The sequence below is a fragment of the Giraffa tippelskirchi genome, chromosome 5, assembly GCF_054371585.1.
Source record: "Giraffa tippelskirchi isolate mGirTip1 chromosome 5, T2T-mGirTip1v1.2.pri, whole genome shotgun sequence".
Lineage (NCBI taxonomy): Eukaryota > Metazoa > Chordata > Mammalia > Artiodactyla > Giraffidae > Giraffa > Giraffa tippelskirchi.
In genome coordinates, this window is record NC_137279.1 from 38,028,389 (window position 1) to 38,056,311 (window position 27,923).

At 42.0% G+C, this 27,923-nt stretch overlaps 1 protein-coding gene across 1 annotated transcript in view; it reads left to right on the forward strand.

Annotated features, from left to right (window-relative positions):
- VPS13D (vacuolar protein sorting 13 homolog D) overlaps positions 1–27,923 on the forward strand; it is a 272,477-nt gene that overhangs the window by 136,710 nt on the left and 107,844 nt on the right. The window contains exons 56-63 of the mRNA XM_081491462.1: positions 6,653–6,816; positions 8,425–8,533; positions 10,662–10,841; positions 13,034–13,150; positions 13,983–14,132; positions 19,373–19,522; positions 20,464–20,560; positions 22,685–22,833. Of these exons, the coding sequence (XP_081347588.1) occupies positions 6,653–6,816; positions 8,425–8,533; positions 10,662–10,841; positions 13,034–13,150; positions 13,983–14,132; positions 19,373–19,522; positions 20,464–20,560; positions 22,685–22,833 (1,116 nt within the window). The remainder of the gene's footprint in view (positions 1–6,652; positions 6,817–8,424; positions 8,534–10,661; positions 10,842–13,033; positions 13,151–13,982; positions 14,133–19,372; positions 19,523–20,463; positions 20,561–22,684; positions 22,834–27,923) is intronic.

The following is a 27,923-nucleotide window of genomic DNA, read 5'->3' on the forward strand; positions in this document are numbered from 1 at the left end:
CAACCCAGGGATCGAACCCAGGTCTCCGCATTGCAGGTGGATTCTTTACCATCTGAGTCACCAGGGATCACAACAAACTGTGGAAAATTCTTAGAGAATGGGAATACCAGACCACCTTACCTGTCTCTTGAGAAACCTGTATTCAACTTACAAAGCAACAGTTAGAATCTTACATGGAACAACGGACTGGTTCAAAATTGGGAATGGAGTAAGACAAGGCTGTATATTGTCACCCTGTTAATTTATGTACTCATGCAGAGTACATCATGTGAAATGCCAGGCTGAATGAATCACAAGCTGGAATCAAGATTGCCAGGAGAAATATCAACAACCTTAGATATGCAGATGATACTACTCTAATGGTAGAAAGTGAAGAGGAACTAAAGAGAATCCTGATGAGGGTGAAAGAGGAGAGTGGAAAAGCTGGCTTAAAACTCAACATTCAAAAAATTAAGATATGGTGTCCAGTCCCATCACTTCATGGCAAATAGAAGGGGAAAAAGTGGAAGCAGTGACAGATTTTCTTTCCGTGGGCTCCAAAATCACTGCAGACAGTGACTGCAGCCATGAAATTAAAAGACGCTTGCTCCTTGAAAGGAAAGCTATGATAAACCTAGACAGAGCATTAAAAAGCATAGACATCACTTTGCTGACAAAGGTCCATATAGTCAAAACTATGGTTTTTCCGGTAGTCATGTGTGGATGTGAGTGTCAGACCATAAAGAAGGCTGAGTGCTGAAGAATTGATGCTTTCAAATTGTGGTGCTAGAGAAGACTCTTGAGAGTCCCTTGAACTGCAAGGAGATCAAACCAGTCAATCCTAAAGAAAATCAACCCTGAATATTCATTGGAAGGACTGATGCTAAAGCTGAAGCTCTAATACTTTGGCCACTGGATGCAAAGAACTGATTCATTTGAAAAGACCCTGATGCTGGGAAAGATTGAAGGCAAAAGGAGAAAAGGGCGACAGAGGATGAGATGGTTAGATCGCATCACTGACTCAATGGACATAAATTTGTGCAAACTCTGGAAGATAGTGAAGGACAGGGAAGCCTGGCATGTTGTAGTCCATGGCATTGCAAAGAGTCAGACACGACTTAGCGACTGAACAGCAACAACCAAGAGAGACCATGAAGTGTAGTAATTGAAAGTAAACAATTTTCTTGACTTCTATTGAAAATTTTGAAAAAGGAAAATTTGAAAGGCAATAATTTAAAAATAAAAGTCTGACAGAAATGAAGGAATTGGGGGGAAAAAAATGAAAGAGTCCTTGGAAGTGATTCAGATGACCTTCAAAGAAGCGTTCACGTTGATGAGGATGTTAGAGTGAAAGAAAGTCAACTCAGGAGAAAGGTGATTTTTCAAGTGGGATATGATCACAGATGTGATCAGAAAACATGAATCATGAATATACTGGTGATTTCCAAGGCCTATGTGACTGTTAAGTAAACAAAAACAAAATTTTTTAATTAAATAGCAAAAGTATTTTAAATAAAAATTGAAATTTATACACTTTCACGTTTGTTATTTCACTTGATGAAAATGAAAACTGGTAAATGAGAGGGCAGGTGATAAGTGAGTTATGTTGACATCTAAGACTAGACAGTTCTTTGAATAGGTGCCAGGAGTAGGAGGTTGATGTCTTAGGTTTTTGGTTTTTTTACTTTTTATTTTGAAAGTATCTCAAATTTGCAGGAAACTTGGCAGAAATTCTGTAGAAGTGAAGTCCTGTTGCTGGTGATTTTAATGTCAGCACTTGGTTAAGGTGGTGTCTGCCAGTCTTCTCAACCGTGAAGGAAGTTTTTCTTTTCCCTTGTATTCAGTAAATATAAATACCTTTGAGAGGTACTTTGAGACTCTGTAAATAAACTTTTCCTCATCAGGTTTCCTATGTATGTATGCATGCATGCATGCTTGTGTATTAGCTTGATCTTCCAAACAGAACACTATAAACGATGGGAATTTATTTCTCACAGTTCTTCTGGAGGTTGGGAGGTCTGAGATCAGGGTGCTGGCCAGTTCGGTTCCTGTAGAGGGCTCTCTTCCTGGTTTGTAGACTGCTGCCTTCTCACTGTATCCTCAAATGGCAGAGAAGCGCCAGGCAGGGGCGAGGGGAGAGGAGAAAGCAAGCCCTTTGGTGTCTAAGGGCACTGATCTTGACAGGAGACTCCCACCCTCATGACCTCATCTAAACTTAATTATTACCCAGAAGCCCCATTTTCATCACAACTGAGGGTTAGGTCTTCAGCATACAGTGTTTGCAAGGGGTTTGCAGGGCACAGTTCGGGATCCAGCATTATGTATGTCACCATGGCTTCCTGTCTTATTCAGTGTGTTTTCTGCTAGTGTCAGGATTTATTTTTACCCTCAGTTCTCCTGTTTGGCCAGTGGGAGTGCCTTTAACCTTCTGTGTCCTTTGACATAGTGCCCCCTCGTTCCTTGGGTGCTTTCATACTTTGTGACACAGCCAGTTATTTTGGGCTCATTTTATCCTTGCACTGCAGCATTCTTGGAATTTGCCACTTCTAAGAGGTGGCAAGAATACACAGAAGAACTGTACAAAAAAGATCTTCACGACCCAGATAATCACGATGGTGTGATCACTCACCTAGAGCCAGACATCCTGGAATGTGAAGTCAAGTGGGCCTCAGAAAGCATCACTACGAACAAAGCTAGTGGAGGTGATGGAATTCCAGTTGAGCTATTTCAAATCCTCAAAGGTGATGCTGTGAAAGTGCTGCACTCGATATGCCAGCAAATTTGGAAAACTCAGCAGTGGCCACAGGACTGGAAAAGGTCAGTTTTCGTTCCAATCCCAAAGAAAGGCAATGCCAAAGAATGCTCAAACTACCGCACAATTGCACTCATCTCACATGCTAGTAAAGTAATGCTCAAAATTCTCCAAGCCAGCCTTCAGCAATATGTGAACCGTGAACTTCCAGATGTTCAAGCTGGTTTTAGAAAAGGCAGAGGAACCAGAGATCAAATTGCCAACATCTGCTGGATCATCGAAAAAGCAAGAGAGTTCCAGAAGAACATCTATTTCTGCTCTATTGACTATGCCAAAGCCTTTGACTGTGTGGATCACAATAAACTGTGGAAAATTCTGAAAGAGATGGGAATACCAGACCATCTGACCTGTCTCTTGAGAAACCTGTATGCAGGTCAGGAAGCAACAGTTAGAACTGGACATGGAACAATAGACTGGTTCCACATAGGAAAAGGAGTACATCAAGGCTGTATATTGTCACCCTGCTTATTTAACTTATATGCAGAGTACATCATAAGCTGGGCTGGAAGAAACATAAGCTGGAATCAAGATTGCTGGGAGAAATATCAATAACCTCAGATATGCGGATGACACCACCCTTATGGCAGAGAGTGAAGAAGAACTAAAGAGCGTCTTGATGAAGGTGAAGGAGGAGAGTGAAAAAGTTGGCTTAAAGCTCAACGTTCAGAAAACTAAGATCATGCCATCCAGTCCCATCACTTCATGGGAAATAGATGTGGAAACAGTGTCAGACTTTATTTTTGGGGGCTCCAGAATCACTGCTGATGGTGACTGCAGCCATGAAATTAAAAGACGCTTACTCCTTGGAAGGAAGGTTATGGCCAACCTAGATAGCATATTTAAAAGCAGAGACATTACTTTGCCAACAAAAGTCCATCTAGTCAAGGCTATGGTTTTTCCAGTGGTCACGTATGGATGTGAGAGTTGGATGGTGAAGAAAGCTGAGCGCCGCAGAATTGATGCTTTTGAACTGTGGTGTTGGAGAAGACTCTTGAGAGTCCCTTGGACTGCAAGGAGATCCAATCAATCCACCCTAAAAGAGATCAATCCTGGGTGTTCATTGGAAGGTCTGATGTTGAAGCTGAAACTCCAATACTTCGGCCACCTCATGCGAAGAGTTGACTCATTGGAAAAGACCCTGATGCTGGGAAGGATTGGGGGTGGGAAGAGAAGGGGACGACAGAGGATGAGATGGTTGGATGGCATCACTGACTCAATGGACATGGGTTTGGGTAGACTCTGGGAGTTGGTGATGAACAGAGAGGCCTGGCGTGCTGCAATTCATGGGGTCGCAAAGGGTCAGACACGACTGAGCGACTGAACTGAACTGAACTGAACTAAGGAACCCTGATTCCTTTTATCAGAGAATGGAATTTAGAAACTTAAGATACATCCACTGGTGCCCTTGTTGCTGTTGTGCCACTGATCCCAGGCCCTCTCAAGGGACAGACCTCGGGATTGTATGTATACGTGGCATGTATATGCACAAACAGGCACATATATATCTTAGTGTATACATATGTCCATATGCATACATATATCTTACGGGTGTATTTATATATTAAATTTCTCTTTCTCTGTATATTAAAAACCAGCCGTTCACACTGATAGTTCTAATTCCAGTCCAGCATCACAAAGCTCATTGTAATTTTTTCCTTTTTCATATCTGTGACTCCTTTGTCCAGTACTAAGAATGTACTTAATTTGATTAGTTGCCCTGAATGTAACCCATGCTCTTTCACCACAGTTGTGCCCCTGCCTCTCCCCTGTGTGGATGCACCTTGTTACCTGGCATGGGCTCTGCTCTCCACATTCTGGGTAACTCCCCTACCAGCCCCTACCCTTCGCAGGAGTACCCTCCTCACCTCACAACCCATCCTAGGCTCTCCTCTCCAGCCCCATTATAATCCATGGGTGACATGGATTATCACCCACATGCGTTTTCACATCCCACTCAGGGTCAGGCCACCACAATACACCCACCCACCGTCACGTGTCCACCAGCCTTCTGCTTTCTTCTGTCTCACCTAAAGGTTTTTAGGGCTAAATTGTATGGGAAGGGGGCAGGGGAAGGGAACTGGAAGGAGAATGGTGCATCTCAGATTTTTAAATAAAGGTTTGGGTAGTTTCCAACGATGATGAGCCTGTACATATGGGCAGGCAATAGCAGAATCCATATATGAAAACTTGACTTCACCTGGGCATTTGGGCTTTGACTCCCAATCTGGAACACCTCCAGGAAAACTGAGATGTTCCACGTGGTTTTGGTGCTCTGGATAGATGTGTTCCCTTACTGTGAACAGAGAAGTAAGCATGTGGGGATTGCGGGTGGAGACATGCAGCTGAGTTCGATCTGTGTTCACAGTTGCAGGAGGCAGTAGCACACAGTAGAAAGCGTGTCACATCTTCTGGATTTGAGTTCTGGCCTTGCCACATAAAGGTGATATCTGCTTTCTCACATTCCTTCCTGAGCCTCATTTTCCCATTGATCTCCCAGGTTTCTGAGAAGGATCAACTAAGATCCTATACATAGCGTGCTGTGTAAAGAGATGTAATCATGATAACATTGCCAACATTTATTGATACATTACCCTGTGCCAGGCATGTACACTTATCACAAGAACCCTCAGAGGTTGCTTAATTTCCCTGTTTGAAAAATCAGGAAAGACAGGCTCTGAAAAATTTAGTAACTGAGCTAAGGTCACTTAGCTAGTAATAAGGCAGCTGGGTTTCAAATCCTGGCATTCGACTCCAGCATTCATATTACTTTCTCAGCGTTTACTTTGGAGAATGTAACAGAAAAGCTGTTTTTCCAATGTGAGGCAGCGTGTGGATGCGTTTGTGGAACTCAGAATATGATCCTGACAGGTCTAGCTGGAGTATTCATTCCCATAGAAAGAGTCTTCTCAATGGTTTGGTGTTACTGAAATGGAATTATACGGATTGTTAGAAAGGTAGTGTGGCAGAGTGGTTAAGTGTGTCATCCCTCCACTCACCCTGTGGGAATTCAAACCTTCACTCCACCACCTTCTAGTTATGTGACCAAGCTGGAGTTTCTTTATCTCACTGAGACTTAGCTTCTTCATTTCTAAGTCAGAGTAATAATAGTATATACTCCACTGGATTGTTTTGAGGTTTAAATGAATTACTGTGTATAAATCACAGTGATCAATCAGTGGCTGACACATAGTAAATATTCAGTAGATGTTATTACTATTATTATTGCTTCTCATGGATTGGCCTGGAAGTCCAAGTGCTGTTTGTAAAATATTGCTAAGGAGAAAATACATTTAGAATTAGTAGCAACAATTTAGTATAATTTCTGAATATAATCAGCTTAATACGGAACACAGTTGACTTGAGAATTGGAAACTATCAATGTGTAGTAGGTGTCGCTTAGTAGCTCAGTCTTGTCTGACTCGGTGACCCCATGGACTGTAGCCCACCAGGCTCCATTGTCCGTGGGGATTCTCCAGGCAAGAATACTGAAATGGGTTGCCTTGCCCTCCTCCAGGGGATCTTCCCAACCCCGGGATTGAACCCAGGTCTCACGCATTGTGGGCGGATTCTATACCATCTGATCTACCAGAGAAGCCCTCAATGTAGTATGCGTCCATGATAAACATGGGATGGGGGAGAGCCCTGGTAAATTCTTGTCTGCCAGTTACGAGCATCACCAAAGACCAAGTATTGAGAATATCGTATATGCTTTATGTAATTGGATCTCTCTTCCACGTAAGGACATGGAGGGTTACTATCAGGAAGAGCAGTTAACAGCTACTGGAGGGAATTAGATTGAACCTCAACTCACTAGTTTGCTCGTGTCTGCACATGATGGCTCTTTCTGTCTCTGCCTAACAGGAACCAGGGAAGCGCTCTCAGCTGTGGAGGATGACTGGAACAGGCATGCTGGCCCACGAGGGCTCTTCTGTGCCTCACAACCCCAGTGAGCCCTCGGCCGCCCGCTCCGCCGAGGGCTCTGCCATCTTGGATATAGCTGGTCTTGCTGCAGTCACTGACAACAGGTAACTTTCTAGGCAGCTTCTGATTCAGGTTCACCGCTTTCAAATTCAGACTCAGAGGAAATGTATACCAAAAAGCTATAGTTTAGAAGTGAAGTAAGAATTTGCTTTTTCTTCCACAACAGAATTTTATTTCCAAATATGAGTATTGGATTTTTTGTTTTTAAAAGTTATTATGGAAATGCCCGTGGAGACATTAAAAAAAAAAATCAAACAATAAGAAGGATATGTTATGAAAAGTGAATTTGTTTTCAGCCAAATGTCTATCTGCCATTGCTCCCTAGAAGTGAATGTGCTCAGTCACTTCAGTCTTGTCCGACTCTGCAATCCCATTGACTGTAGCCTGCCAGGCTCCTCTGTCCATGGGATTTTCCCCGAAAGAATATTGGAGTGTGTTGCCATGCCCTTCTCCAGGGGATATTCCTCACCCAGGGATTGAACCCACATCTCTTGCATTGCAGATGGATTCTTCACTGCTGCGCCATAACGGAGGCCCCAAATGCCCTTGGCAAGCGCCAATTTGTAGTTGACAGGGTCCCCTCATGGTCATAAATTCAACCATACTTTGGGAGGCATTTCATGACCAGTGCTTCCTAGAAGGGAAAAGTTTGGTTTTTAATCTAAGAATTTTGTTAAATCTTTTGAAAGCAGAAATAAATTATTAAGAAAATAATCAAATGTGTTTTTATGACTTAACTCCTTGAATTCAAATCAGCTCTTTAACTATGAATAAGTTATTCGCCTATACCTCAGTTTGCCCATGTAGTAAGTGTATGTTTTCAGCTAATACCTTGTTACTTCCAAAATGACTTTATAGGACTTACAAGTTAAAACTCAATATAAAATAAAAGTATTTGGAAATAAAACAGAAAAGATTTTTGAAAATATTTTAAAAACCCTTTCACTTTTCATTTTCATGCATTGGAGAAGGAAATGGCAACCCACTCCAGTGTTCTTGCCAGGAGAATCCCAGGGACGGTGGAGCTTGGTGGGGTGCCGTCTATGGGGTCACACAGAGTTGGACACGACTGAAGCGACTTAGCAGCAGCAGCAGCAGCAGCATACTGCATGAGACTACATGATAACTTGTCATTGTGAGAAAGCAAGAAAACCCATATTGCATTTATTAAATTATGAATCCCTAAGTATTCGTATACTTTGGCCACCTCATCCGAAGGGTTGACTCACTGGAAAAGACCCTAATGCTGGGTAGGATTGGGGGCAGGAGGAGAAGGGGACGACAGAGGATGAGATGGTTGGATGGCATCACCGACTCGATGAACATGGGTTTGAGTAGACTCCGGGAGTTGGTGATGGACAGGGAGGCCTGGCGTGCTGCAGTTCATGGGGTCGCGGAGAGTCGGACACGACTGAGCGACTGAACTGAACTGAACTGAAGTATTCGTATTTGTTGACCTCACTGCTTTCCATTTTAATTTATTCTTCTTTCCTCATCGAGAGATAGCCTAATTGCCATAGGATTCAAGCGAACTGTTAGATTTCCAGGGCAGAAGATATTAGAAGCAGGAAGAGTAAAACCATCATCTTGATATTCTCTTCTGACCTGAAGTGTTTGACTCACAGGACTCGTTGCTTTTTCCTTTCTTCCAGATACGAGCCGCTAATGCTTAGGAAGCCTGACCGTAGGCGGAGCACAACCCAGACTTGGAGTTTCCGAGAAGGGAAGCTGACCTGCGGGTTACATGGGCTGGTGGTCCAGGTCAGTAGGTTTTGACATCCTCAGTTGCAGCAAGCAGTGGTTGAGCCTTATTTTTTTGAAACAGAGTCTCATTTAGGATATACATGAGATGTTGTTGAATGGGGAGAAAAGAAATTACAGAGAAAATATGTATTATTTCATTTTAGTCAGGAAAACCATGAAGCTTAGTGCATCTGTGCATATTTACCCAGAAAATGTTGTTGAAGGTGACGTATAAGAAATGTTTTGGGGATGGTTGCCTCTGAGTGATTTCATGCCCCCCCCGCCCCGGGCTTATCTGGATTTTTTTCTTTCCTTTGATGAGATAAATTACCTATGAAGTTTTAAAAAGAGAGAGAGAAAAATGTCAGCTAAAAGCTCACCTAAGTTAGATGGATTGTTTTAGACCTGTGAAGTTAAAATTGCCTTTTATAAAGTGTTCTATGAGATGGTGAATAATTATCAAGTGCTCTGCAAGCTCTAGATTCTGTTTGCTTGTGCATTCTTAGTGGTGCCCAAATAAACATTTAATTGTAGCAGATGTCAAAATTAAGATTACTGGTCAAATCTCCCCTGCCTTCAACTCAGCCAGTTTACAGCATGCAAAACTCCCGGGTACTTTATAAGCAAATGTGTGTTTGGAAAACTACTAGGAATTTGGATTTTCTCTCCTTCTGGCTTCAGGCCAAGAATGGTACCATGGCTCTGAGATGGGTAGCTGGGAAGATGTATGAGAGGTTTGGGCATAGAGCAGAACAATACGTGTGACTGTGTATGCAGTTCTGCCTTGGTTTTACCCAAAAGGCAAACGCTAGAGCATCAGGCCCAGGCTAGAGAGGTCTTAGTGTGTTTGACCTGGGGGAAACCTGGCTGTCCTTCCATAATGGGAGCTTGTTCTCCAGGGCAGCAAGCGAAACTGTAAGGAGCCTCTGACTGCTGTTTGGTGAGATTTATTTTCTTTATCTCTATTGCCCTGAGCTTTTTTCATCAAAGACAAGCTGCTTATATGAAACACACATCTGGAATGGATTTGTGATTTTCAATTAGCAATACAATTCAGACTTCTAGAGGCAAAAGAGGGCTTGTTATAATTGTTGGGTTCTCTGTCTGACCCCAACTTTACTTCTGGCTTGTTTCTAAAGCCCTTGTAATTCCAATTCTTTTAGAGCATCCCCCCACCCTGCAAATCCCTTTCTGGTGTTTGTTGTTTCTTGAATCTATTTCATCATTTCTCTGGTTGTGAGTGACCCTATAACAACAGTATTCAAGAAAGCAGAATGTGTTTTGGTTAAGGAAATAAGCTTATTTCAATCTTATTATTCTGAATAAAGTAATTGAAGGCATTAAAACATTTTCTGACACTACCCTTGATAAGGTTGTGTATGCATGTTCTTCTAAACCTGAAACAGTCATAAAAGGTTTCTCGATGTTGAAATCGGTCCTATAAACCCAGCTCAAATTTTCCTTCTCATTACTCACTGTTTAAAAACTAACGAGGGAATCTAGACGCTTTTGCTATCATTTTCTCTAGCCCTGTGTGCACTCTCCCAAAGGCATCATCCTATAGACTTTCCGTTTTTACTTGGGGCATGTAGCAAGAAGGTACTTTTCTCCAAAGGCCCAAATAACTGGCTATCAGTGACATTCACAATTTCCTGTTTCGTTTTAGAAGAGGCACCATTTTTGATATTTGATGATCTAGCCATATGCATGTTGGGGGAGGTTTTCAATTCAGAATTTGCTTTTTATTGGAAAGCTGAGTAATGGTGATAATTTTTAAATTTTCAGAATGTTTCAGATTTTTAAGCCAGCCCTAGGGAGAGCACTCAAAGAAACAGGACTTTTGGTACTTTTTTATTTTTTACGCTTATTTTAATGATTGGAAGTTGTCACTAAACTAATATACTGTATCTGGAATTCTCTTACTCAGAATTCCCTACATTCATGCAGTGTAAGTTGCCATCTTGCCCGAGTAATCCTACTGTTTTTTATCAACTCTAAGGCTGAAAAAACAGGACAGGTTTTGCTATATATTGGCCTTCACCCTTCAGTAGTGAGTTTAAATTTGGTGACTTGTTTCAAATGACATGTTAAATTGTCAAAGTTAGTGCCTTTGCCTTTTCTCATACATCTTTCCTCTGTCCTTTAGGCCAAAGGAGGGCTCTCGGGCTTGTTTGATGGAGCTGAAGTTGTTCTTGGTCCGGACACGTCCATGGAGCTTCTGGGGCCAGTTCCACCTGAACAACAATTTATTAACCAAAAAATGAGGCCTGGTTCTGGAATGTTGTCCATCAGAGTTGTTCCAGATGGACCAACTAGAGCGCTCCAGGTGATACTTTATTGTAAGAACTGACATGAAACTCAGTGTTCTCCTTGAGTCATTCAACAAATATTTATTGAAATATCTATGCTGAACATGAGGATATTGTGTCTTTATTTATAAAATGGGGATAAGACCTGCCTCACAAAGTTGTTATAAGAATTAAAGTATAAGTAAGATACAAGATGGTATTTTAAAAAGTATAAGAATTAATTTATTGTAACTTATAAGGAAATGTGGGGGACCTCAGATTGATCCCTGGGTTGGGAAGATCCCCTGAAGAAGGGCATGGCAACCCACTCCAATATTCTTGCCTGGAGAATCCCATGGACAGAGGAGTCTGGCAGGCTGCAGTCCATTGGTTCGCAAACAGTCAGACATGACTGAGTGACACACAGCACAAGGAAAAAGAATCTGAAAAATAAAGATAAATATATATGTATAACTGAGTTACATTGCTATACACATGAAATTAAGACAACATTGTAAATCAACTATATATGTCATTTAAAAAAAGGATGAGTAAAAACAAAGTATGAGAATTAAAGAAGATACTATCAAGAATAGTGCATATTATTATTCATCATTATATATGTTTATTATATATTTAAATAATTGATATATTAATAACAGTAACAACAAGAACTATGAGGTCTGTAATTAGACAATTTAAAATGTTATGTTTTGAAAGTAGGAGTGGAAGGTGTTATGAGTAGTATCTAGAAAGGATTTGTATGCCCATATTTGGGAAAGGGCTTTCTAAGCTAAGTAATACTTAAGGTGAGATCTAAAGGTTAACTGGAAGGAATTAGCCAAATCAAGAAGGAAAGACAGGGGACTCCCTAGCTGTCCAGTGGTTAAGACTGGGTGCTTCCAATGCAAGGACGAGGGTTTGATCCCTTTCAGGGGAACTAAGATCCCACATGCCCTGTGGTGTGGCCAAAAAAAAGAAGAAGAAGGAAAGGCAGGGGCGCTGTGCCCTAAAAATGAGCGTGTTAACTCACCAGTTATTTACTGAGCACCTGTTAGAGCCAGGCACAGTTTTACATACTGAACCTAGACTAATGAACAAAGTTCCCTGCTCTGTTGGAGCTTACATTGTAGTGGAGAAGGTAAACCATAAACAATAAACAAAGTAAGTACATTATATGTATTTGAGAGGTTGATAAGTGAAGGCCTGGAGATAAGAAAGAGTGATCTGACTGGCACATAGAATGTGCTAAGAAAGAGGCAGGAGACAGTAGAAGGGGCTAGAACATTAAAAAAGCCTGACACATGCCTCTTCTATGGCAACAAAGAGTTAGAGGATGACATGATCAGAAATTTATTTTGACTTGCTCACTTTGGCTGCAGTGTGGAGAGTTGGAGTGGAATGAAATTGAAAATGGAGAAAAAGCCAGTTAGGAAAGACCTGGATGAGAGATTGTGGTGATTCAAACCAGAATACACAGCAAGAGATGGACATGAGAAGACTGGAGAGAAACGATTAGAAATGAAAGCTTATTAAGGAGTAGAGTTGGTTAGATTGACTGTGGGGATGAGAGAGAGGAAGGAGTTGAGAGTGGCCTTCAAAATTTCAATTTGGGCATTTAAGAGGATGATAATCTGCATCACAAAGAGATATATGTAGAGCAGACTTTTGAGGGAAAATGAGGAGTTAAGTTTTGAACTTATTAAGTATATGATATCTACATGAAAATATCCAGAAGTCAGTACAAGTATGGGTCTGTAGCTCAGGGAGAGGTCTGTGCTGGAGACAGGAATTTACCAGGGCTTGATGAATTCGAGTTAAGGAAAAAGAAAAGATGTTGATGATATGTAACAGTGAACCCTCTGAGACAGTACACCCTAATCCACAACACTTCTTTAAAAAGCACCCTTCTCTTAAGGCAAAAAACGAATGCTGTGATCCTGAGCTTTGCATATTTTGACTTGAGCTATAATTCTGGATCACCTACAGATGCCTACCCCACACTGTATGAAACTCTCAAGTTCCACAGCTTGATGTTAGTCATACAGACTCAAAACCCAGTTTGCTTCATTATTACATAAATCTTACCTTAGCAGTGCTTTGGAAACCATTAACTTCCATAGGATTATTGAGTGCATAGTGACTTTTGACTCATACAATTGGTGTGGAGTGTGTTTCGCAATGAAAGTGTGAGCCCTCTTAATAAGTACAGTGTTTTATTTGACCTCAGATAACAGATTTCTCCCAACGGAAAAGTGACCGTTCATCATATGAAGTGGATGAACTTCCTGTTACTGAACGAGAGCTGCAGAAATTAAAGAATCCAGACACAGAGCAGGAATTGGAAGTACGTTTGAACTCTTGCAAGGTCACATCTTCATTATAAATTTGTTTGGAATTTTGCTCTGTGATTTTCTCAGTTGAGACCTTCATTTTTTGTTTTTTTCTTTCTGCCCTCTATGACTTCTAAGTATCCTTGTTGCTTCACAGTACTTAATGTTATCACAACATGACTGTGTGAATATGTTAGTTAAATAATAGCTTAGGTCAAATCAGGATGTAACAAACATTGCTAGAATAAGATGAAAAATAAAGAATTTAAACAGGACCGAAGATTGAGAATAAGCAAACTAGATCTTATCTTTTTTTTTTGGCTCCAGCTGACTCTGACATCTTCCTTCCTCTGCCCCTGTTTGGGCATTGGAAAGAAAGTGACAAGTTTGGAAAGAAACATGAGATGAGTGTGATAAAGCACACTTATTCCTCATTTATTCAGTAATCTTCTGAAAAAACATAAATGCCTATATGTACAGCACTAGATTTGATGTTATGGATGTTCAGTGAATGACTTAAGGAGAGCTTGCCTCCCAAATAGGGAGAAAGATTCTCAATTATTTTCCTATAATAAAATGCAGAATGTCATCAGTGCTCCAGCAGAGGTTTTATCATATCACTGCTCAGTTCTGGTTGGGGTGAGGAGTATGCCTGGAGAGGAAGGCTTCTAGTGAGATAATGAAATTTGAGCCATCTAGGTGAGAATTACAACTCTTCTCTAGGTGGCGTTCATCGGCTCAGAGGTAGAATAGAGGGACTTAAAGCCATGTGTTTCCTTGTACTCTCCTGGCTACCTTAAGCTCTGATTTAAATTGCCAATGTGCCATATTTTGGTTTTCTTTCAGGTGCTTGTGAAGTTAGAAGGTGGAATTGGGTTGTCTTTAATTAATAAAGTCCCAGAAGAACTGGTCTTTGCAAGTCTTACGGGAATCAACGTACACTACACACAGCTGGCTACCAGTCACATGCTTGAACTCAGCATACAGGATGTGCAGGTGAGTGGGGGAGGTTCAGAACTTGTTGATTTTTTTTTTATCTTCCTGCTGAACAGCTGACCAGATCAGTGTTTAATGTTCTAGGAACTTTAGTGCTCTGGTACAAATTTCTTGTGGCTTTCAAAAAATTGTTCTATGAAAATAATCGTTTTTACCTACATTTGTCTTTACTGATTTTTCCAGACAGCAGAATTCTGAATATAGTAGCTAGTCTATCAGTAACTTGGAGAATTTAGTCAAGGTGGCACAGAGGAAGGTGACTCCTGGTTCCCCATCTTGCAAACAGAGAAAACAATGAAAATCATCTAACCATCATTTAGAAGAACTGAAGTTCACCACAGGGAGAAAAGAGAAAAGCTAGGGAAGTGAATTTGCGCTTCTGACCAAGATGGAGTACAGGGATCTGATTTACTGTCCTACCTAAAACACCCCCCCAAATCCAGATAAAATAAAGAGACAACAGATTCAAGACACTAGATGTCAGGCAACAAAGGACCGTGATCCCTGAAAGGTGGGAAACAAAAGAGGTGAGCCCTGCAGTCATTCCAGCTTGGTTGTTGTTGTTCAGTTGCTAATTCGTGTCTGACTCTGCGACCCTGTGGACTCTATCCCCGCTGGCTCCTCTGTCCATAGGATTTCCCAGGCAAGAATATTGGAGTAGGTTACCATTTCCTTCTCCATCACTCCAGCTTGCTGCCTTGAAAAAGTTTCCAGGCCCTGCACCAGGTGGAGAGACTGAGCCAGAGCCCGTAGAGTAGATGAGCTGAACAGAATTGAGGGTCCTAGGACCAAGGCAGCCAGAGTTCATAGGATAGCAGACCTGGGAGGGGCATGCTGCACAGAAGGAAATCTCCGGAGATTTGCAGAGGGCCCTGCAGGTATTCAGCAGAGGACACAACAGATCAGAGGTGTACATGAGGAGACTACTTTCTGAAAAGCTCACAGGGACAGTGCCCGCAGCTCACCCCCAGTTGCAGTGGGAAAACTAATAATTATGGAACACTGGGAACAGCCTTCCAGAAAGTCTTGGGCCTCCATGGTACATGCTGAGGCCTAAGCTGAGCACTGCTCCAGACCTACCTAAAAAAATCAGTTGTATAAAAGGAGGCTCTGAAAGGATCAAGTTGTTTCCAAGTTAATTAACTGTATCCCTGAATGAAGCTCCAGATTCAGTGGAATATGGAAACCTCCAACACCCAGCAGAACGAAAACCACAGTGTCTGACATCCTGTCACACATCATCAGGTGTGCCAAGGGGCAAGGAAACACAATACATAATGAGAACAGTGATCATTCCAAACCAACCCAAAGCTAACACAGGCGTTAGGGTATTCAGAGAAGGACATTAAAACTTACTATAACTGTGTTCTATTCCACATGTCCAAACCAACCCAGAGCTAACACAGGCGTTAGGGTATTCAGAGAAGGACATTAAAACTTACTATAACTGTGTTCTATTCCACATGTCCAAACCAACCCAGAGCTAACACAGGCGTTAGGGTATTCAGAGACGGACATTAAAACTTACTATAACTGTGTTCTATTCCACATGTTCAAAAGGTTAAGTGGAGACCTGGAAGATAGTCAAAATCTCAAATCAAACTTCTAGAAGTTGAAATGGAAAAAACACTGGATTTGATCAGAAGCAGATGACACAGTGAAGAAAAAAAATGATGAGTGAACTTATAACAAGAGAAACTGTCGAAATTGAAATACCCAGAGAAAAATAATCCAAGGAAAAAAAAACCAGAAACCCACAAAGAGACCAGCATCAGTGACCTATGATAAAACTTCAAGCAACCTAATATCAATACTATATAGATAATTGGAATCCCCAGAAGAGAGAGAGGGGAGAAGACAGAAAAAAATATTGGAAGAAATTTTGACCATAAAATTTTCAAACTTAGTGAAAATTATAAATGCACAGAAGCAGCTCAAACACAAAGCCGCGTTCACACCACCCACCTTGCCACACACACACATAATGGAAGCTATACCAAGGTACATCATAATCAGTTATTCAAAACCAGTGATAAAACATCCAGATTAAAAAAGCATGTTCCTTCCAGGGAACGAAGGTGAGAATGACAGCCAGTTTCTCATTGTGAACAATATAAGTGAGAAGATAGTCAGCAACGTTCTTACAGTATTGAAAGGAAAAAAAAACCAACAAACTGCCAACCTAGAAGTCTGTGCCCAGCAAATACATCTTTCAGAAACCAGGGTGAATTAAAGGTGTTTTAGACATTGAAAAACTAAAAGAACTCATTTCCAGCAGATCCACACTACAAAGAATGTTAAAGAATTATCATTAAGGCAGAAAGTAGTGACACTTCCATTCATGCCAAAACCCTTTTCAGAAGAATTTTTTCTTTTATCGTATATCACAGATAGCAAAGGGTTCAGGCTAATGACATCCCATTTATTTGAGGATAGAAAGTTGGTATCTCGTCCCTCTATGTCTTTGTCTTTCTTTTTTGGTATTACAGAGAAGATCCAAGGAGTCATTTGATGTTCATTAACTTCATAACTATAATTAAACATATTTCTTCCTGTAGTGTCTCTTGATTTAATGTGTGCTGTAAATCATAAAAAATAAACAAATTTGAGCATTTGCTATGATTACTGTGAGAAAGAATTTTTAAAAACAGAAAATACAGTCCTCTTTCATGTGTGCATGCTCAGTTGCATCAGTCATGTCCAACACTTAGTGGCCCACGGTGGGCCCATGGAGCCCACCAGGCTCCTCTGTTCAATGAATTTTCCAGACAAGAATGCTGGAGTGGGTTGCCATTTCCTACTCCAGGGAATCTTCCCAACCCAGGGATTGAACCTGAGTCTCCTGTGTCTTCTGCACTGTCAGGGAAATTCTTTACCAGTAACACCACCTGGGCAGCCCAGTCCCACCCTTAGAGAACATCTTCTAATCTGATTGGAAGAGTAAAACAAGGATCAGAAATTCGCAGTTAGTACACTTGTGCCAAATGTGTTTGGGGAGAGAATAGAAAAGAGGTCAGAGTAAGGTGGAACTTTACTGTCATTTCATCTATTGGATGTGACTGGTGGATTGTCACCTATATTGCCTGTGAATCAGGCATGGCACTGGGCTCTGCAGATATCACCGTGACCCAAAAGGTGAAGTTTCTGCTCTCTGAGCTAAGAACCTAGGGAAGAAGTCAGCCAGTAGGGAAGCGAGCAAGCTAATGAATCATTCCAGCCTGGGACACTTTCTGTGAGAGAATAAAGGGGGATGGTGCTGCGTTAGGTAAAGTGGCCTTGAAGGCTCTTCCTGAGTACGTGGGAGCCAAGCTGAGCTTACAGGAGGAGAGTGAGATAACAGAGAAAAAGTGTCCTCGGGGGAAAAGCGTTCTGGAAAATTCTGAGTGGGGGGGACTCACCCATCTTTGAGAAACAGCGGGGAGGCTTGTGTGCAGGATGGTGGAGAGCCTGGAGGAGAGCCACGCGTGGTGGAGCTGAGTCCCCAGGGCCCTGGCGGCAGTGCCGAGGAGGCTGTCCAGTCCTCTGAGAAAGGGAAGCCCCTGCAGGATTCAGAAAGGAGGGACGTGGTGTGTGTTTTTGATGGATCACTCCGGCTGCTGTGTGAGAGCATGTGGGAGGAAACAAGAACGGAAGTAGAAAGAAGTGCTCTAGGTCCCTCGCCCTTCCCGCTGTACCATGAGAGCCAGCAGAAGGACTGCCCGCAGCGATTGGACATGATTCTGAGGAAGCCCTGGTGATACAGTGCAAAGGTCAGGGTTTGATGCTTGAAACACCTGTGTCTGAATCCCCACTCTCCCACTTACTACTTGGTGAATGTGAGCAAGTAATGTAACTTCTCTAAGCTTTTGTTTTCCTGTTTGTAACATGCGGAGGAAGAACACTTAACCTTTAGGACTGTACTGAGGGGTGTGCTTAGGTGGCGTGTAGGAAGAACGCTGAGGGGACACCCGACACATGCTCTCTCCTCTTTCCTCTTCCCAGTGTGGGCCTGTAGGGTGAAACAGAAAGTGAAGATGCTCACTTCCTGCTATGAGCCTCCGGACATTCATGAACTTGCCTGAGTGTAGGGAGAGTGTTCTCCGTGATGGTGCTGATGGGGGATGAAGAAATCAGTCCCTGGTTCCGCCACTGTCATCGCTCCATCCCTAGAAGGGAGTTGACTTGAGGACGGGCAGCTGTGCCTGTTTGGCAGCCATTTGTTACTGATTTTTGGTTTGAGTTCTTTTGTTGTTGTTGTTCAGTTGCTCAGTTGTGTCCAACTCTTTGTGATTCCATGGACTGTAGCACACCAGACTTCCCTGTCCTTCACCATCTCCCAGAGTTTGCTCAAACTCATGTCCATTGAGTTGGTGATGCTGTCTAACTATCTCATCCTCTGTCGTCCCCTTCTCCTCTTGCCCTCAATCTTTGCCAGCATCAGGGTCTTTTCCAGTGGGTCAGCTCTTCGCATCAGGTGGCCAATGTATTGGCGTTTCAGCTTCAGCATCAGTCCTTCCAGTGAATATTCAGAGTTGATTTCTTTTAGGACTGACCGGTTTGAGTTCTTCTTATTCAGGGAATTTGGAACAAGAGAAGCATCAGTAACCTGTTGGCTGAGAGTGTCCACTTTGGGGACAGAGAGAATTGGAGTCCAGTTCTTGTTCTGTCACTGACTAGGTATACAGCCTGCGACAGGGGTGTCTCTTCTCAGCTTCTTCATCTGTGATGTGAGGAAAGAGATGGTCCCCAGGAGGTTGTGGTGAGGATGCAGCTTTAATAACTCGGACAGCCTGGCAGTCGTGGGACTTGCTGAGATGATCCTTGTGTGGGGACTAGCTCAGTGCTTGGCACGTGATGTTGTTTACTTGCTCAGTCATGTCTGACTCTTTTTTGACTCCATGGACTGTAGCCCACTAGGCTCCTCTGTCCAGGGGATTTCCCAGGCAAGAATAGTGGAATGCGTTGCCATTTCCTTCTCCAGGAGATCTTTCCAAACTGGGGGGTCAAACCTGCATCTTTTGCATTGGCCAGCAGATTCTTTACCACTGAGCCACCAGGGAAGCACCCTTGGCACATAGTACTCACCAAATAAAGTATATCTCCTGTTACTGTTACTACTACTATTATTGTTGCTGTGTTTAGTGGAGATATGTTTTTCCAAAGGTACTTTCTGAGTGACCTGCATATTTTGAGACCCAGTCAAAGGTAAAAATGAAAACTGAGAAACTTGTCTGTTTTTTCACTGCTTTTTCATGTCCCAGGTGGACAACCAGCTCATTGGCACCACTCAGCCCTTCATGCTCTACGTAACCCCTTTGAGCAACGAGAATGAGGTCATTGAGACAGGCCCAGCTGTGCAGGTGAACGCAGTGAAGTTCCCCAGTAAGAGCGCGCTGACCAACATCTACAAGGTAGGCTGATGGACTTGCTTTGTCCTCTCACAGCCCAGGCTCAGAGAAGCAGTTCAGGCCGCAGATGGAAATAGTCCAGGGGAGTAAAGGCACAAGCAACTCAACACGTTGTGTAGCTGGATTGATAGAAGTTTCTCTTTAAACTTTATATTCTCGGTTGTGCTTGAATCTCAGGTGATAGGACTGAATCCATCAGAGTGTGTATTTTTCACCATGAAGTCTCTGCAGGAAAGTATAGCATCTTCTAGACTGATTGTGACCAGGCATGGTCTAGATATATTATTAATATTATAATCTATATATTAACACACAGCATTGTAAAACAGCTATACTTCAACAAAATAAATTAAAAAAAAATAATCTCAGAGTACTGGACAAGGGGTAGGAGGGGCCTGACTTGGGACAGACACCTTGAGCTGCCATGGTGTTTACTAAAAGCAGATCGTAGTAAAAGTAGATCATTCAAAAAGTGATACACTTTCTTTCCTGGAGAAGTCTTCATGTACAAGCTGGTGTTACAATGCTAGCTTGTCTGGAAAAAAGGGAGCTGTGAGGTTGCTCCTCATATTTCTGGTCCTTTGTTACCAGGGCCAGTGGGGGCCATGCCTGCATGTGGCCCTCACATTCACAAGTTCAGTGCTACTCCTTGAACTAGATGCCATCCACGTGAACTCAGTAGCATGGTGCATCTGAAAACGTCATCCGGTCTTAAGTGACACAGATGCCCTGGTGCTGAGCAACAGGATGGAGAATCGTCTATTAAACATCTTCTGGAATTTTGGGTTCGTTATAACAACGGAGAGACATGAGGCAGAAGAAAATTGGCAATATGATTATGAAATCACAGCAAGAGACCATGCTGTACCATTGGGGCCTTCTTAGGTTGCAGATGAAAGTTCCTCTGACGTTCGCACTGTAAATCAGAATTTCTTTCTCTCTAGCACCTGATGGTCACGGCTCAGAGATTCACGGTGCAAATTGAGGAGAAACTGCTTCTCAAGCTGCTGAGTTTCTTTGGCTATGATCAAGCCGAATCAGGTAATGTCCAGTGTTCCAGGTTTGTATCTGGGAATTGGCCCTAGGGTGGTGTTTTTTAGTCTGCTTGTGAAAATAGGTAGCCTCTATGCCTGGCAAGCTCCCTTCCCAATTTGTGGTCTGAGTGGGGAAGCTAATGCTTGTGGTCCAGTTCTCTTTTTCAGTGTTGCCCATTGACAGGTAGTGAAGGGCCTTCTGGAACCCAGGCATACCCAGGGCAAGCCTTTGGGAAGCAGTCTTTTGTTCATCTTTGTTTCTTGTTTTGTTTTTTTTTTTGACACATCTGCTTTAGGATGGCAGAAATGATATTATTCATTTAGCAGACCACTTTATTTCCTAACCTTTGTTTATTAAATAGACTCAGGGCCAAGAATCAGAAATCCCTTCAGTAGTTCCTTTGGTTTAGCTGAGGAAGAAAATTGGCCAGCCTCAACCCCTTAACTTTATATTTTTCACATCTATACCCTTATGCCTTAATGTAATTACAGAGGTTTCCTGTTATTTTACTATTTTTGGAGAGGGGAGTAAGATAAGCATTGAAAAACCTATATTTTCCTGTGAAGCTCCAGAAATTATTTAGCTGTTGTCTCTTTGTTTTAGATCCTCATCATGGCCTTTCAAGACTGTTTATACAGCTTAGAAAGAAGTCAGTAATGCTTAGTCTTTCGAAGACTAAACATTAAGCCTAAAGAAGTGATAAGGTTGAGACTTTCAATGTTGGCTAAGGGGAGAAATATTCCTGGGGGTCTGTGAAATAGGAACATGCATGCACACAGTGCAGGAAAAATGTTTTTGCTCTTTTTATCCCAGACTTAGAATTTAAGCTTTAAGTGTATTTGGGGTCAAGAGCAAGATCCTGTCTGTCTAATGCTGCGTTCTCCACTTTGGGTGGAAACACCAGTGTGTGTTTGTATTCAGAAAGCCACTTGAGCGTACTGCCAGGTATCTGTTCTCTTTGGGTACCTTCCTGGGAAGTTTTACTTTAAATTTGATTGGACATGCTCTTCTTGTAAGTTGCTCTAAATAAATTTCTCCCCATGCATTGTCTAGTGGATTTAGACTTTTGTAAAATCCTTGCTGCCTTTCACTGAGGAATCTCTTCCACTTTCTATAACTATTCCTGTTCCCTGAATATAGATAAGCCTGTCTTTGTTGTGCTACCTTTTTTTTTAAAACCTATTCCCCTCTTTCTATAAATAGAACTATAACAGCTTCCAGTATAAATTTGTTTGATGTGTAGCTATGTATAGTCCCTTTGGTTTTATTTCTAAGGCGCATAAATCCAAGTGCAAATGAGGTGCCCACCCAGATGTGGGGACCAGCATCAAGCTGAAGAGCACACTGCTGTGTGTTAGCTCATGTTTGTCCCTTTTACTTCATGAGATAACAAGTGAGTAATCTGCTTCCATGTGCTGTTTAAGTGATGTCCGCTGGGAATTCCCTGAAAGTCCAGTAGTTAAGACTCTACACTCTCACTACCAAGAGCCCAGGTTCGATCCCTGGTCGGGGCAGTAAGATCCCACAGGCTTCACAGTGTGACAAAAAATAAATAAATAATGTCCACTGTTTGGGAGAGAGAGCATCACTTGTCCTGATGTCGGTTCTTTATAGCCTGCAGCCTGTTTCTTTTTAAGACATTATGTTTTGCTCAGATTCATCATTTAATTGGTCATGTTCATTATGACTGAATGAAACTACGCTCCAAGTACTTATTTTGATATCATTTTCTGAAATAAATTCAAATAATCTGGGTCATTTATAGTAATAATAATAATGATGATAAGGACAGGGTTTCTAGAAAGTGCGTTGCCCCATGACCTTTGACTTTCCCACCTGGATTATTTTTTCCAAATATTATATCTGCCAGGTGATGCAGAGTTGCAAATCAGTAGTTTAAGCTATTATACTTTTATGATAAACAACGTGAACCAGATCTGCTTTTATATAGAAGTGATATCAGGATGCTGAATGTATTACTGAACTCTGAAAAGCTAAATTTAGAGTGATAAATGTTTTCACCTTCCTATGAATTTCTTTTCAATGTGCCTGAAGTATTTGAATCATGAGACTTTTAAGGAGACTTATTTAAAAAAAAAACAAAAAACAACATTTCTACTTTTGTGCCAGAGGTGGAAAAATACGATGAAAACCTCCATGAAAAGACAGCTGAGCAATGCGGGACGCCAATCCGATACTACTTTGAGAATCTCAAAATCAGTATTCCCCAGATCAAGCTGAGCGTGTTCACCTCCAACAAGCTTCCGCTGGACCTCAAGGTGAGCTGCTTACCGGGGAAGTTCTAAAAACCACTTTTCCTCAGAAAAGAATGAATGTGCTTACTACTTGCCTTTTCCTGTCCAGCCTTATCATTTGTAGCAGGTATTTTTACAGGTTTCTCTTTTTGAGACAGTTGATCAACTCATACGTGTATGTACAGTTGACCCTTGAGCAGCAGTGGGGTTAGGAGCACCCATCCTCCTCGAACTTGAAAATCCATATAGAAGTTATCATTGGCCTTCTGCATGTGCGGTTCTGCAGCCAAGTGCTTACCACTGAAAAAAAAAATCCACGTGTAAGTGGATGACACAGTTCAAACCCATGTTGTTCAAGGGTCAACTGTATCTTTCTTTCTATTTTTTTAACGTTTAAGTATGACTTTACTGAAGATTAAAGAGTAACAAAAGAATAAACACAGAATTACATAAAAACCCATCTGCCCTCTGCTTAGCCCTTGGCTTATCTCAGTGAGGCAAAAGCCCATTTCCTGGGCCACCCCCAAACTCGAGAGAAAAGCTGCAGCCCAGACAGTATCTTCTTTTCATGCCCAAGACCCACCCGCCCTCCTTCTCTCCTCCTCTCTAAGTATTCACCCCTTCTTGAATGGTTGACAGTAGAAATATCTACCACCTTCAGGGACAACATGGTCACATACCCACTGAGATGTGGGGCCCCTCACCCCAGCATATCAGGATGTGACACTCCTACAGAGCATCTGGATGTGCACTTGACAGATGCAGTCTGAATACTGTCTTTATTTTCTACAATAAAATCTATTAAAAATAAAGGGATGTTTCTCAAATTCTGATCTAATATTTGACTCAAAAGTCCATATACATTTTCCCCCTATGCTGAGCCACCCCTTAGTACATAAGAAATCAGGAATTTTAGAGATCCATGTGTCCTTAATGATCCCTTGCTTGATAAACAAGGATTTTGGAGTTCACAGGACTTTGTCACTGAAGATAATATAGATAGGTAATGTAGAAATGGATAGGTAATGGTAGGAGCAGGAGGAGAACTGGATGAATGTTGAAAAGCCTTTCCTTGGGTGGAGTCTCCATCTGCCTCCCTGCAGCTGACCCATTACTTCTGGTAATGGTGGTGTCTACCTCCTCACTAACCACCAGTCTAAGACTCCCGCTGCCTCATGCTGCCTCTTTGAAGATGCTGCAAGGTGGTCTCTCTTTGTGAGTGGAAGGAGCTAGAGACATGAACAAATAAATAGTAAAACTGGAGTCATAAATATACACACCTCTGGATCTGCCCACGTTGCAAGCAAGTGAAGCAGCCCAGCGGGGACACGGCCCTCAGAGTGTGCACAGCCCTCAGCGTGTGCACACTCCATCTGAAACGGGCAGTGCAGCTTAGCTCCAGCCCATTGTCACGGGGTAACTTGAATCCAGAGCTGCCAGATCTTCAGAATTCTTAAAGTGAAGCCGGAAATCTGGACTTTTATGTGGAATCTCCTGGTCTCTAAGTGTTGGCAACCCATTTGAATTTTTTTGTTTTTGTTTTTCAACCTTGTGGGCCTAACAAAACACATGTGCAGGCCTCATGTGGCCCACGATTTGCCTGCTCACAACTTCCAAAATAGATTTATAGGTAATAGGACAGTACCCTGGTCCACATCAGGTCCTATTTGGATCAGGACAGGACCAGGGTGATAGTTTCATTAAGGCAACAAGTGGGGTGAGTGGTTGGGAGTGCTGGTCGGGAACCAGGAGCTCCTGCAACCATCCTGAGAACAGCGCCTTCTCAATGGACTGTCCTATTGGCTTAATTTGCTTTAACTTCATGTTCCCCAGGAGACTGAAGATTCTTATAATCAGCATGGGAGTGGGGGAAAAACCGTGGGAAAACCACTATCTTGCTCATATTCACAAGTATCCACTTGACTTATGTGACCCTTCGGAATGGGTTTGTTTGATAAAGTATATATTCCCCCAGAACACTTGGCACTCGCCCAGCAAACCAATGTCAAGCATTTCCTGAGACTTAAGGACTTCTTGTTTTTTAAATCATCTTACTAAGAAACACAGACACCTAACTGTTCCCTTTCAGATTGCTCCCAGCAGAAAACTTCCCCCCAGACTGACAAATGCCGTGTGATTTTCTCCAGTTGAAGTGACTCCAGACTCCCAGTTCCAGGGTATTGACGCTCGCCAGTTTGCTTTGCGTGCAATAAACTAGGAATCATCGAGGTCTAATGTTTCATTTGCCACTATACTAAAGGCCAAAGTTATGAGGTGTGGGCAGGGGGCACCCTGAATGTGGTACGTTAATGTCTCACACCAGGCGGTGGGAATTGGGACATCAATATTAAATCCTCAGCTTGTGGAAGTCACCATTTCATTGTGTCTTGAGTTCTCCTCATGGAGACTGGGACCCATAAAATAATGTCGTTTATTCAAAGAGTTTTCTAACAGAGTAATATCCCTTGATGAACAGCTCTTGGGAAGCGCAATCCTCTCTTTGAGATGAATAGATAACGGCTAAAAGAATGGAGTCCTGTCCCAGAGCAGGAATCATGAGAGTCTGACTAAAAGGTAACCCCGTCTTTGGTATTGAAGGAATAATTATCTTGATTCTCTTGACTCCAGACCAGAAATGAGGCTGTCAGAAGTCTCAGAGGGAAGTCTCTCCAGGTTTACAGTGAGGGTACATTATTGCCAGATAGAGTGTCTGTTCAGAGGACTCAGAGCAGTCTCACAGGTGCTATCTCGATTGGATTCCTTGCTCTGCGATGGAAGAAGGGGGAGGTAATAGCTCCATCTCACAAATGCAGAAAGGAGAGCAAGGCGTTTCCCACCCCCACCCACCCCACCCCCCATTCTCCATTCTTCTTCCAAGTTTGCATGTTAGAGAGCAGCAGAGTGATATGGAAAATACCAGGTAGTTTATGTGTTCTTTTGCCTTTTTTTTTTTTTTTTTAAAGATCAAAAGAGTCCAGGAACCTTTAAAAGGTTTCACAAGGTGGCCTACAGCAGTCCTTTTCCCATTTAGAGCATTGGGGTATTACAAAAGAAGGGTTTTAATTGAGCAATCAAGTTTGGAAGAAAACCCACATTTTAATGGTCAGAGAGCAAGTGGGTGGGGGTAAGGGGGAATTTCAAACAAAGACACTATTTAAAAAGCCTAAAACTGTCTTCTCAAAGGCTTGAAATAATTTGTTGGGAAACTTCAGACCCTTTACTTTTTTCCTCCCCTCCCTAAATAAAAACCAGATTTGTTAAAAGGAAAAAAGATCCAGTATTGTTAATTGTATTTCAGAAAGTGCCAGAGAGGGAAATATCCCTGTAGTTTTAAACACTGTCCCAAGAGGAAAATGGGCAAATACCCTGCTTCACATAAACAGTCTCTGTGTACCATAAATAAACCTTTAAAGAATGAATTCCAGACAGTTTTGTTTAGTGCAGGATAAACTGAGAAAGGAAAGGACGTGGCCCAGGGACTTGCTTGTCATCTGAGACCTTATGGCATATGGACAGGTATTTCTTCTTTAACTCTAAAGTTTCTGCAAGACTTGAGCAGGTTTTGGGTTTTTTTTTTTGGTCTGGCTGAGGTAGGAATGGACAGTTTCCTATTTTTATGAGGAACTTATGAGCACAGATTGCCTTCTCCAGTGTCCATTTTATAACAGGAAACTGTCTGCTACTTGAGTAAATAAGCATCAACTTTGTACACTACTGTATTTGATTAGTCGTTTAGTTACTGCAAGAAAAAGCCCTGATGGCCTCTTCCCCTCCCGTCTCTTGTGCTTTGACTCGCCAGAGTGACCTGAAGGTGGCAGAGTAACTCATACCAGTGTGCTGTAGAGCAGCTTTTTCCACTGTGGGAGGCCCCACAGCAGTACCAGATCAAGATTACTTTTTACTGAAAGGCCAGAATATTTCCTTGGTTCATACCGAGTGAGTTAGCCACTCAGAAAGGGGATAGTGGCTCTCATGAGGGTTTTGACAACTTAGTAGAGGTATTAAAGTCTTTTTTGTATCAATATCATCTGTGGTTCTTCAGTGTTTGGCTGCAGTGAGGAAGTTGGGGTACAAAACTTTTTGCCATCTCCTTTGTTTTGATCTCATTTCCTGTTCTCTGAGAAGAAAGTAAGGCTCAGAGTTGTATTGCCAAAACAGACTGCTGAACTGATGTTGGTACCTGGCTTTCCCAGCATATTTATTGTTTGATTCTGAGGAAAATGGTGAAGCTTGCTGGGCCTCAGTTTCTTCATCAGTGAAATGGGGAAAATAGGGCCTGTTCACTTCATCATCACTCACCATGTGGATGCGCAAGGTGTGCATGAATGAGGAGCAGAAAGTTTTTCAGGAGAAATAAAATAATCCTCTATTCTGGTCTTCATGCTTTCCACCAAATAGTCATGGTTGTGAAAATGAGCATGCTCAAATCTACGATCTACTACTTATCGGCTATGGGAGTTTAGGGAACCCACTTAATCTTTCTTTGGGGTTTTTTGTTGTTGTTGTTGTTTAAAAGAAATGAGAGTGTTAGGCGGAATTAAAACTTGAGGACGCTCTTAATCTCCGAAATGTTTTGTTCTGAAATTTTTTAGTAGGCCACTAGTGACTTCCCAAGGCACCAAGTGCAGTGGTACTCTTTCCTGTCCTATCTTTGTAAGGCCTGCTGCCATGTTCGATACTATTGACTGGCCTGTTCTTGACCATGTCCTTTCTGGTTCTCCTCTGACTCTCCCGTTTGTTTCATCTCTTCTCCTAACCCCATGTTTATCGAAAAGGGTCATTTTTTTACCTAGTGGACTAAACTCTTTGGTCATATAACTTGTCCGTTTTAAAAATAATTTTATTAGTCTTTTATTGCTAATAATTTTAGAAGCTCTTTATAGAAGTTTTGTTTTTGATGTAAGTTGCAAATATTCTTTCTCTGGTTTTTCACTTGTCTTTTTTCTTTGCTTTTTGTGTGCATGTGTTTTTTTTAATCATACAAAAGCTTTTTACTTTATGTTGTCGAATTTGTCAGTCTTTTTCCTTTTTGAATCTGAATTTCAACCCACTTTCTGGTTTTAAAAAATTGCATCTCCTTTTTCTTCAATTATATAATTTCATTTCTGTTAAGC